This window comes from Rattus norvegicus, chromosome 17 (genome assembly GCF_036323735.1).
Source record: "Rattus norvegicus strain BN/NHsdMcwi chromosome 17, GRCr8, whole genome shotgun sequence".
Lineage (NCBI taxonomy): Eukaryota > Metazoa > Chordata > Mammalia > Rodentia > Muridae > Rattus > Rattus norvegicus.
This window is the reverse complement of record NC_086035.1, coordinates 66584820-66597602: the sequence shown is the minus strand read 5'-3', so window position 1 is coordinate 66597602 and position 12783 is coordinate 66584820. Positions and strand designations below refer to the sequence as shown.

Below are 12783 nucleotides of genomic sequence, written 5' to 3'. Positions count from 1 at the left end.
TGCTGACCAAGTCCTAAACCCACACAAGAAAGGCCAGCGGCTACTTTAACTCGGCTACGTTTTTTAATTTTATTTTATGTGTATGGGTGTTTTTCCTGTGTGCATGTATGTGTGTCCATCAAAGATCTGCTCACTTTTGCTGAGTGTGTCTGATTTTTAAAATAGGGACTTGTGTGTGTTGTTCTGAGGAGGCCAGGAGAGTGCTTTGGATCCCCTGGACTAGCGTTCCAGACTGTAGGGCTGGCAATCAGACCCATCTCTTGTACAGAGCAGCTAATGCTCTTGACCACTGAGCCAACTACACAAAGTCTAGAAGCAAAAGAATCCAGCCAACTCCCGCCAATCCAGACAGGGCTTAAAATTTTTAAATGTGTCCTTTTTGACAGAGCAAGGAAACTAGTATCAAAGAAAAACCATTTGGATGCTTTTTAGATATACACACCAATGCAATTCTAGTTCTTGACTAATCAAGAAAGAAAAGAGAAAAACGTAAACAATCTGGGTTAGAATAACACTGATTCGTATATTTTACTCTCATTAAAACTCACGTTTATCCTGTGGCTAAAGCCAATCTAACAATATCCTACATCTCAGGAAAGCTGGTGGGGAGACAAGGCTCGTGTGAATTAGAGACAATTACTTTACAAAGTGAGTTCCAGGACACTCAAAGCTATGTAAAGAGATCCTGTCTCAAGGTGTGCACCTGGAGTTGGGGGTGGGGGACCAACAAACCTGTGAAATAGCCCTTGGTCTTTATTAAAAATAGGGACTCAAGAGCTGCCCCTGCCCCTGCCCCTACCCCTACCCCTGCCCCTGCTGGCTGCAGCATTGGGTGAGCCAGCCCATGGCAGGGCTGGAGAGCTCGCCCTGGTGGTCCGGGTGCAGGAGACCAACTCAGCGAACCCAGGCCCAGACGCAGGGCTTTGAGTTGAGCACCACAACACTTACCTCATCTATAAACAACTGAACAGTGTCAAGAAGTCAGTGTGCAGATGCAAAGCTGCCGGACCTCCATGACACAGGGCAACAGGGTATCTGAGAGCAGGTCCTAGTGAGGGTCCAGTACTGATAGTGTAGCAGAAGCCAGAGGCCTCAAAGCAGAACAATTACTCACTGCCGTGTACAGGTATGTGGACAAAAAGGTATACTGTGGGTCACATTACAGCTTTCATGACAAGATCTCATTTCTGTTTTGTTTTGGGTCCTTTTTTTGGGGGGGGTGTTACAAGGGTAGAGGGCAAATATGAAGGAATGGGGAGACAAGTGGGATTGGGGTGCATGATGTAAAACTCACAAGAAATAGATAAAAGGTTATAAAAAATGAATGAATGAATGCTCCTTAGGCCAGATGTGGTAGCACATGCCTTTAACCAGTGCAGGAGGATCTCTGAGTTCAAGGTTAATCTAGTCTATACAGTGAGTTCCAGGACAACAACAGCCACATTGCAAGACCTTGCCTCACAAGGGGGGTGGAGGGGGTGTCACAATCAGTAATGTTCCTCATGTTGCTAAAACAACTTCTATTTCATGTAATAGCAAGACCTAAAAGCAGAAACATGCATCTCCATCAGTTACCAATAATGTAAACATATTCTCCTCTCAAAGCATGAAACACAAAAATATTTTAAATAACCCGAGTGTGAATTTTAAGTCTGTAAACAGCACCATGTGGCAAGCTGAAGACAGCAGAAGAGAGTAATGTAGAACACTCCCTTAGAATTAAAGCTCACTGAAGCCAGGCTGCCCCCTGGCCTCTCCGGCTTACTTTCTCTGGAATGAAGATGATACCTGGCAACCTCAGATCCAGCCTGGGACTTCTGACTGCATCTGGGCAGGCACACCAAGGACTACGGAACCGTGGCTGTCTGTACCTTTATCTGGACACAAGTCTCCAGCCTTCACCAGCTCCCCACAACTTCTATTCAGTCCTTGAAGCGTGGTTAAAGACAAGCTAGCCAGTGTCCCTTCCCTGTGACCCCCATCTGCTCTACCCTACCAAGTAAAGCTGTCTTACTCTCTGAAAACAAAACTCTCTTCTTGACCCAACTCAAATCTCTGATAGATTTTGCTTGCTCCAGTACAAGTAAACAGAACCACCTGCGTGAGATACCAGTGCTATTTTCCAGCCTAGGGCATCATCTCAGCATAGGAAAAGGACAGCAATGGCTACGGACCTCGGCCAAGTAGAAGGTTCATGGCACCAAGAGCCTAAATTAAAATGACAATGAAGGACAATGACTATCAAAATGACAAGCATATCCAGAAATTTGTGTTTATTCTCAAAGGGTGAGGGCTGGCCATTGGGAGTGAATGGCAGAATGAGAAACCTGACCCCAGCACAACACTCTGGTACTAAGTTGGCACTCATCATCAATGTTAGACTCATGTGATAAAAGCTGCTGGGAAAAAGATAGCCACATATCTCAAAAAGTGTCATTTTAGCACCTCTAAACTGGAAGAATAACTTTCCAGAGAGGGACCTGGCAGACATGCCCTTAACTGTGTCACGAGGAGCTGATAAACAGTCTCCTTGTTTATTGAAAAGACCAAAGAATATACGTCTGTGAAAGACTGTTAAGGTAGCCTTGACGGGAACGAGAGGGACACACACTAGACTGATGACACGTACGCTTGTGTGCGTATACACAGGTATAGAAACCTCCTCTCACTCAGTGTATCCATGTCTGTGTTGGGAGCCATGAGAGGGGCTGGAAAGTAGATCATAACGGAGGTGGGAAAGAGAGTGTTGGAGTATGTAAGAGGAAAGCATAAGGAGGCAAACTGGAGAAGTAAGGGAGCCAGGTAAGGAAAGGGGAACATCTGAGAATAAAGTATAATGACACATGGGTATGCCACTGCCATTATCACACCCAATACTCTATTTGCTAGTCTAAATCAACTAATTTGCCAATCAATTAATTGTAAAGACAAATTACCATAATTTGTGAGTAAGCTGTGAAGAGCTTAAATTGGGCCCCTTAACAGATAACAAGGAGTTTGCTCCCACTAACCATGCCTGGAGTACTTGTTGATTTTTCCCTCACTGAGCCACCCACTCCCAGCCCCTGCCAGATTCAATCCCATTCAATTTCTTGAAAGACCACCAGAGCCTTCTTTTATAGTCTTCTTCTATGTCTTTGGAACCACATACCAAAATGTTTAGAGACAGAGTGATCATTGTGAAAAGGAGATAAATTTCAAACAGTAGAAATTAAGATTAAAGTTTCAATGGCAACCTACAAAACTTTCTTCACAGATAGTTAAGATCTCTAAAGAACTGTAACTCACTCCGTGTGTCCTTGGAAAACATTCACAGAGTGGATGGAAGGGTCCCTGAAATCCCAGAGACGGAAAGTTGTGTCACGGGAGGAGGTCACCACGAGCCGCTGGGTGGGGTGAGTGCAACAATGTGTTAACTCCTGGTCATGCCCTACAACCAAATACAACAAGATACAAGGTCATCCACCTGCAGACACACAATGACAGTGAAGCTTTTTAAAAACATAAGAATCAAAAATGTCTACCATCTTTACAGGCACCACTAATATCGGATGGAAAAGTAAACCTTGAGGAGTTACGTAAGTGGTGTGGAAGGCTATCTCTTCAGATGCCTCAAGTCTCTTCGCTATCTACATAAAAGAGTAGGGAACTAGATAAATCATAGCTCAATTTCTAGTCGTAACAGCTAGAAGCTCAGACAAATTAACAGGCCGGCTGCAACAAGAATAACTGCTAATGGTGCCATTTTATAGGCCATTGGAACACCCTGTCTTGCATTCGGGCAAAACCTGTAAATATATCTGTCTATAAACAGAATATACACTAGACCAAAGGAAATATCACATATGTAACTAAGGTCCCTAAATCAGTCAACTCTCTGTTAATCAAAAGAAAGGCCTGATCTAAACCACTGAAAAGACCAAAGTCCACCCAGAAACTAGAGAATCCAGGGCAACCGAGGCATGTCCTGCTGGCCTACAAGCCAGCACCCTGCATATGGGAAGGGGCCTTTCCTCAGACTCCTGGATGCTCAGACGAGACCCTAACTGACCACTACAAGGAGACACCCACAGCTGAGGAGCAGCCACCACAGGCATAAAAAGGCTGACAAGGAAACATTGAGTTAATAGTCTCCTGTTATTTAAGTTTACTTAAAAGGGGTGGGAAGCTTATCAAAGAGAAACAGAATACCAAGCACCACATTTGGGTACAAGAAACTGAATGGGTTTTCTCAGGAACCAGTGAGCATGGAAGAACTCCAAGTCCCAGAGACCCTGCCCAAGCTGTACCTTCACTTCGACCAAGGAGACACCCAGAGCTGAGGGGCAGCCGCCACAGACACAGAACGGCTGACGAGGAAACACTGAGGTAATAGACTCCTGCCTGTTGTTTAAGTTTATTTAAGAGGTGCCAGGGGGTGGGGTGGGGTGGGGTGGGGTGGGGTTGAGGGTGTCAAAGAGAAACAGAATACCAATATGACCATATTTCAAATGTTAAAATACCACATGCTACAGTTAACCTCCTGAAGGTAAGATACAATTAGCTACAAAGAGTTCTATTAATCAATCAGAAAGGGTCTCCAGGATGACAACAACCAAAGAGTCAAGAGCATTAAAACTAAGAGAGTCCTGGCCTGGAAGTAATTTATAAGTTCGACATAAAAACAGCCCAACCAGGAAGAATTTCAGATGTTTACTGCAAGATACCTGTCAGAGAATGAACAAGTTCAGATGTCTCCACATCATACAGGTTGGCGGTTCTGTCCCATGAGGCTGTCACCACTTGTTTCCCACCAACCAGCCAGTCAGCAGCAATAACCACGCCCTGATGGCTTTTGAGAGATGTCAGTGGGACGCGGACAGTAGGGCAGTCACTGGACACGTCTCCATCAAGGTCAGGCTCATCTTTATCAGAGCACTCTATTTCATCTTCACCAGAAATCTGTTGCTAAGGGTAAAAATCAGAAATAAAGACTTTGTAGGAATCTTTAGTTTTTTTCTGAAAAGGCTACACCATATTACCTTTCTAGATTTAGTCACCATTAGGGTCAATGTAAGCATAGCATCTGACATGTAACTGGTGCTTAAGGAACGTTTTCTCAATGTTAAGTCATAGCTATAAAAGTCAGAGCTATAATATCCTGAAAAATGCTAAAGCCACTATGGCACCAAAAGAATTAAAGTTCATTTTCACTAATCAATAAAACAGCAAATAAGCAATTTTTAACATTTTCCATTTTTACCACTTAATAAAAAACCCAGTAAGAAATTTAAAAAATACATTAAAAGTCAATATGTCATAATACAAAATGCATTTTGATTCTTATGAGCCTGTTTAAAATACTTAAAAGACTTCTAAGTTATAATAACTTATAATTCCATTGTTTTAACGAGAGATCACTTAATTTTCCTGTATCAATTAAATCTTTTGTTAAAAACCAGATAACACAAAAATGTAACAGCCAGTCTATAGTCCATCTCTTCAAGAAAATGTTTATTCGTTCAATAAATATTGATTAAACTGTCATGCTGTTTATACAGCAGAGAAGACAGAGGACATCCATCATACCTAAGATGATGTTTACTCTAAATGATAAAAATGCTGGCATAAATACAATTGGCAAAGTTCCTGTCCTTAGAGGAGAGAGGTACAACACACACCCACAAAGCATACAAACAGTGGCTAATATAAGAATGAACTTCATGGGCTGGAGAGACGGCTCAGTGATTGCTCTTGCCAAGGTCCTAAGTTCAATTCCCAGCAACCACATGGTGGTTTACAACCATCTGCAATGGGATCTGATGCCCTTTTCTGGTGTGTCTAAAGACAGTTATAGTGTACTCACATACATACAATAAAAAAAAATTTTAATAAAAAAATGAATGTCATGTGTGTATACATACTAGTCTGAGCATATATCTCCTGAACAAAATACACAAGGAAGTATGTCGTCCATGTCTTCTGGACTCACGTGGTACGGAATGCACTGCATGCACAATCAGGTGGGAGTGAATATGTTGAAGAAAATAAGAAAGGGAGCGGAAGACATAGGCAGCTGAAGGACTGCTGTCTTACACAAAATTACTGAAGAGAGACTAACAACAACTGAGTCCAATTCTGGAGAACAAAGGAGAAAGATATATAGACAGTGAAGGAATATCCTTCCAGGGAGAAAACTAGTATAAAGACTTTTCTCTGCTACATAACTAGGCTTGCTAGTATGTGCAGGGACACAGAGACAGGGTGAGAAGCAACGTAGCAGGTGATATGGAAAACCTGGTGAGCCATGGAAAGGACTCTGCTCTACTCTGTACGTGGTAGAAAATCATCACTCTGAGCAGAGACATGTCACCTGAGTTAAACACAGGAAAACGAGAGGAGGCTGCTGTGCACTAAACTGTGCCACCCACACACTCATATGCCTAAGTCCCATCTTCAAGACCTCAGAATGTGACCCTAATAGAAAAAAGGTCCTTAAGAGGCGATTAAAATTAGGCTGAGTGTAGGATCTAGTCTACCATGACTGATGTACTGCACTCAACATTACAATAGAGACACAAGGAAAGGTCATGCAAGGCACAGTGACAAGGTGACCACCTGCGAGGCAAGGACAGAGGCCTTAGAATAAACCAATCCTTCTGCTACCTTGCTCTTAGACTTCTAGTCTACAGACTGTGGGAACATTAATTTGATGCTAAAGTTACCAGCTATGGGAAGAACCAGGGAAAATATAACTAGAGGAAAGAGAAGTCTCAATGTGGGTATAGTAATGAAGGTGATATCCACATGGAAAACACACACGTACACACACGCATGCGTGCACACGTACACTTTGAAGACAATTTAAAGGTCTATGGTCCAAACTCCTGAGTAGACTGGTGATAGCACAGCTGAAATGAGCAACAGGAAAAAAAGCAGCAGTTGGGGAACATCCAGAACCCAGTAGCAAATACAGGACATCCAAACCAAGTAGGGATTAGTTACCTGAAGTCTGGAGTTGAAAGGAAAGTCAGTATACAAATTTTGAGACCCACAGCAATAGCTGGTGCTTAAAGCCATAGATGCCGAATGAGACCAACTAGGACTAGTATAAGAAAGCAACCACAGTTACAGCAGTGGGTAGAACACCAGAGAGCCACCCAATAAGATTTAAGGGAAGGAAGAACAGGAGGAAAGGGTGTGTTAGAGTCTCCAAAAGCAGCTTCAGTGTCTGCTGGAGGAGCAGCCATGAAGGCAACACTGATGTCAGCAGTTGGGGGACACTAAACCAGACAGAGTGGGACTCAGGGGGGAAAAGTGAATTTTCACAGGCACTGCTGAAGATGATGGTGTGGGTAGGGAAGTCAGTGAGCTAATAGCTCTGGGACAAACATGTGCTGGTGTTATAAGAACTGTTCTAAGGACACAGGGAAGCACTGCAGAACATCATCAACAAGAGGAAGCAGAACTCTAGTGACAAGGAATTAATTACCAGACTGTGCTAACATCTGCTAAGACTAGTGTAACTCTTCACGGAAGCCACACATGAGTGGCAGGAGAAGGAAGGAGAGCTTGGGGAAAACAGGTAGAGCCCAGGAAAGGAAAGAAGGTGATAGCTATATGGCTTTAAGCGTAGCCACGTTCAGTATGGGTTAGAGTGCAGAAGGAGTACAGACTAACCCCAGAAAGGTTTACAAAGGGAAACCAGAGTAGACCTCTAGTCCAAGAATGCAATAACTCCTGCCTATAATCCCTGCACTTTGGAGGCTGAGGCAGGGTTACCCTAAGTTCAAGGCCACCCAGAGTTAAACACTGAAGCTGTTTTAAAAGCAAACAACAGAAAGGCAAAGAAAGAACTCCATCTCAGAAGCAAAAAGGAGCCACTTATGTATGTATCAGCATATCCATTATTCTAGAAAGACAACTCCTGACAAATTATGAAAGGGAGCCACAGTGGGATGCCACTAGATTAGATTTAACTGGCTAATATGGACAGCCTAAAAACTGTGAAAAGGTTAAAGGTCTGCAAAACCAGCTCCCTTCTGCATGCGATGAGCACTTCATTCCCAGGTTGTGCAGGTCAAGAGAATAATGACTCCCAGCATATAAACATATCAAGACAGGAAGGGCTGCTACAATCACTGGAAATGCCTGATGGGAACTTCTGCTGCAGCAACCCTAGGGCTCTGAGCTGTTTCTGGATGCCTTCCAGCTCTGCTGTTGATCGCACTGTTCAGAAGCCTCCCCCCACCTCCCCCCCCCCCGGTCTTTGTCATGGGGCTCCTCAGCTCCCACACCTGCACCTGAGAACTCTTACACCCCGTGCCTGTACTGCTGCACAGATCTGGACAGCTCTGTGGACAAGGATCTCTTTGGCTAGGATCCCAACACGGCTTCAACAAAGAATATTGAATCTGACACATGGTCTTGTCTCTGTCTTATACTTCCTAGGTAACTATGTCCAATGGTGACCCATAGGAAAACTCAATGGGTATCTCTTTTGGATGCTATATAACTGTTTCCCAATGCACAGAAAAGACTGAACAACTAAACCCTTAAGATTTCATGAAGTAGCTAGAAACAGAGCAGGGAGATAAAAAGAGTGTGTCATAGAGAATTCCAAACTTCATGATAGGTGTGTTAACTGCTGGATTCCTGACCTACAATAGTGAGCACAATAGGCTTTCACCTAGAGAACAAAAACATAAAAAGACAGACAGGCAGGCAGGCAGACAGACCTCGAATGGAGTTAACTCCTCAGCTCCTCAGACAAGCAACACACAGAGGGGAGGATTTGAGAGTTAAGACCATGTATATGGTTTGGGCCATGTGTAGTATTAAGCACCTGTTCCACTGGAGACCACATAAAAAAGGCTCAAAAAAAAAAAAAAAAACTGAATCCTCAGGTTGTAGAAGGTGAAATGGCAAAGGTTAATTTTGGAGAGCAGACCTTGCTTTCTGATGAAAGGTCTTTCCTGTTGAGCAAACAGCTGCCTTTCACAGAATGGGGAAGTAAGAAAGCAGAGTCTCTGATGTCTTAAGAGCACTAATGTCATCAGACCAAGACCCCATTCTATGGTCTCATTAACCTGAACTACTTTCTTAAAGATATTGCCTCCAATTATAGCCACATTAGCATACAAATTTTGGGGTGACACAAACACCCAATTGTGGTTTGAATACGAATGGTAAGCCCATAGACTCATGTGTATGAATGCTTGGCCTACAAGGAGGGCACTATTAGGATGTGGCCTTGTTGGAGGAAGTGTGTCACTGTGGAGGTGGGCTGTGAGGTCTTAGAGGCTGAAGCCAGTTCACTTCCTGCTGCCTGTGGATCAAGATGTAGAATTCTCAGCTCCTTCCCCAGCATCATGTCCACCTGCATGCTGCCACCATGCATTCTGAGATGTTGGCAGTGGACTAAAACCTCTGCTGAACCTGTGAGCCAGCCCCAGTTAAGTGTTTGCCTTTATAAAAGTTGCCTTGGTCATGGTATCACTTCATAGCAATAGAAACCCTAAGACACCATCCATAACATTCTAACCCTGTGCCTCCAAATTATAGAGCTTTTTTACACTGAAAAATATATTTATTCTATCCCAAAACATCAACTCATTCGAGCATTAATACTGAAGTCAAATGTACATTCCTAACAAAATACCATTCAGACTGGGAAGTCTGCATGAGAATCAAGGTATACTTCACACCCAGGGAAATTCAAATCTAGCTACAGACCACAGAAAACAAACAAGTCATATTTATATAAAATATAACATCGAAGAAGTTCAGGACAGGTAATTCTATTTCAAAAGAGAGCTAAAGAAAAGAATGGGAGGACAGTGGGTTCCAAACAAACCCCAAGTCCAGCAAAGCAAAATCCATTAGAGTTAAGTCTCAACATCAATGCTCTTAGGCTCCATTCCTTACCTTTCAGATCCACTGAGGTAGCGTCTTTACCAGTGACAGCTAGCTGGGCAGCCACACCCACCCCTGCTGTGGCTTCCTACCTCCTCCCCAAACCAGAGAGAGGCCAGATAGACTGGCACAGGCTTATAATCCCAGCTCTAAGGAGGCTGGGGAAGAATGCAAAGTCAAGGTCAGCTTGGGTTGGGCTACAATGAAACCATGTCTCTTAAAAAGAAAAAGGGAGGAGAGAAAGAGGAAAATAAAACAGAAAGGCAGGGAGGATGAAAACCAAGAAGCCAGCTCTTTCAAAATGAGGATGAGCCAGCCCCAGGACTATGAAATGGGAGTGACTATCTCTTATCACTAAATCACTTTCCGATCCTTGTTCCTCTGTCCAAAGGAAGGAGCTATAGCCAGGCCGTTCCATTTCCTCATGTCTAGAGAGCCCAGCACTCTGACAGCCTTCTTCCTTCTCACCCAATGTTCTGTTTCCTTCACCCCATCTGTCTACTAAGGTGGCTGATTAAATTCACAGTTCACAGCTACACTCATCTTTTAAAACATAGGTCAGTTAAGCCACATACAACCACACCAGATACGATCAGCTTATTCTAAAATTTGAAAACATCCAGTCCTACATGAATAGACCAACAGAAAACTGTCAAGAGTAAGTAAGCATGCTTACACTAGTGTCAGCAACAGGCTGAGGTGTCGGAAGCTGTACCACGTATCTCCAAATATGAGCAGTCTGATCTCCAGAAGCTAAAGAGACAAATGGGGAAGATTATGCACAGGGCACACCATGCATAAAGTATGCGCTTCTTACACTTGTGGCCAAACACCAACCATGCATTTCTAACTCTCTGATCATTTGGTGAAACAAACATACTTTACTTAAACAGTGATTTCTGTACAAGGCTATTAATAGAATACATGTATTAAATTAGGATTATTATTCCTAATACTAAAGAAAATAATCCCCTTTCATTTGAGAGAATTTTTGAGGATTATAGATATATAGATATTTTAATCTATGTAGTAAATGTCCCATTGCATTACACTATGGAGTCCAACATGTTTCCGGGACAGGGAATGATACCTTCATCCATTCATTACTACTAGGACTGTACAATAAGCACCATTCATTCACGTTTGTGTGCTCTCCTATTCCTGAAGCAGGAGTTTGCAAGGAAATGCTTTGACTAGGAATGAAAGACAAAGGACAACCACACAGGACACTGAAGACCCTCCCTCTTCAGAGTGGTTACTCTCACCCCTCACCACTCCCTTCACTGCTGCACAACTTACCTAAAGAAGTTACCATGTGCTGAAAGAGCATGTGTAATGGCTGAATGAGCGTCCTGACTTGCCAATGTCTCTTCAGTCAACACTATGTAAGAATTGCAGTCTAATTTTCTTTTCTCCTTTAGCTGTCTCAAAGTTCCTATTAGTTCCTTTTTTAGATATCACTTGGTTTCACCTCTCCTTTCTAAGCCTTTGTTTGATATCCAAACACATCCAAATGCCCACTGGTTTGCTGTCCTCTCTCTCTACCAATCACATAATAAACCTTCAGGGTCTTACTCACTTTCACTCCTCAGATCTGTATTAAAGTAAATAAATCTTGGCTGTGACCACCTAGGACTGGAAAAATGGTTAGAGAATCTTCCCACTACATCCTCCCACATGTGACTGTCTGACCAAAATGAGTAATCACTGTACACCACACATGAAGAACTCATGTTGGACTCCATCTTTAATACATCCACCTACACAAAGTACCCACCCTGTCACCTCAGCTTGCAGACACTACAAGTCAGCAGAATATGGCCCATGGGAAAAGCACAGGCACGTCCCAGTTTTATAAATGAACAGTCAGGTCCCTTCACCTGCTGCGGATATATACTTTTGTGCTACAAAAGCAGGACAGAGCAGAGACAGGTAGATACGGTCTTTTTCAGAAATATACCAACCTCTGGCCCATCAAAGCCAACACATACTCTCCAAGTTTATCATCTGTATCCCAAAATATGACCCCACAGCTGACAATTTTATAGAAATAATCTTCAGTAAAAAAGGCTACCTTCCAAAGACAGTAAATGAAGCTATGTTTTTAATTGTTTAACTGGTCGGTTTGGTTGTTTTTTGTGACAGGATTTCTCTGTGTAGCCCTGGCTGTCCTGGAACTCACTCTGTAGACCAGGCTGACCTCAAACTCAGAGATCTACCTGCCTCTGCCTTCCGAGTCCTGAGATTAAAGGAGTGTGCCAGCACTGCTAGAGCCAGCACAAAATGGGATGCATATAAGCTACTAAAGCTTAGATAAACAACCTAGAGGAATAAAGTAATTCATAAAATATCTAACTTTCCTAAGTACCATGGATAACTTTGCTAGCACTAACAAAATTAAAATTATAGTTGTTTTAAGATTATTAATAATTTCATTCAAGAAAGAAGAAAAGCCAACATACCAGTAAGCGCCAACTGCTCTGAGGGATGGAATTTTATAGAATTTACTGCAAAATAAAAATATTACAAAAACAGGTTTAACATAACAAAAACATGATGCTAATATTTATTAACTATTTTATATATTACAAAGTTAATTATAAACTTAAAAAATTATGATAGTTCATTAGATCCTCTGATCTGATTAAACTATGAGTTAAGAATAGAGGTATAATAAAAAGACTAAAATATCAATTAACTTGCAAAATTACAGAATATACAAGAAAGAATATTACTAATCTACTTTTATACACAGATTAAGTAATTTAGAGTTAAAATAAATCAGGATGAACAAAGAAAACGAGGTTATCTGACAAGAAGCAAAAGCAAACTGTAGTGTACAGTCACTGCCCACTGGCCTCACCCTGAATCTTCCCCAGCTTACAGAAA

At 42.4% G+C, this 12783-nt stretch overlaps 1 protein-coding gene across 5 annotated transcripts in view; it reads right to left on the bottom strand.

Moving 5' to 3' along the window:
- Wdr37 (WD repeat domain 37) overlaps nt 1–12783 on the bottom strand; it is a 66417-nt gene that overhangs the window by 16239 nt on the left and 37395 nt on the right. For 3 of the 5 annotated variants that reach the window (NM_001399297.1, XM_039095769.2, XM_039095770.2), the window contains 4 exons: nt 12357–12401; nt 10571–10647; nt 4707–4947; nt 3289–3430 (listed from right to left, as the gene is read on the bottom strand). In NM_001399297.1, the coding sequence (NP_001386226.1) occupies nt 3289–3430; nt 4707–4947; nt 10571–10647; nt 12357–12401 (505 nt within the window). The remainder of the gene's footprint in view (nt 1–3288; nt 3431–4706; nt 4948–10570; nt 10648–12356; nt 12402–12783) is intronic. The other 2 variants (NM_001107362.2, XM_039095771.2) reach the window with 2 other exon arrangements.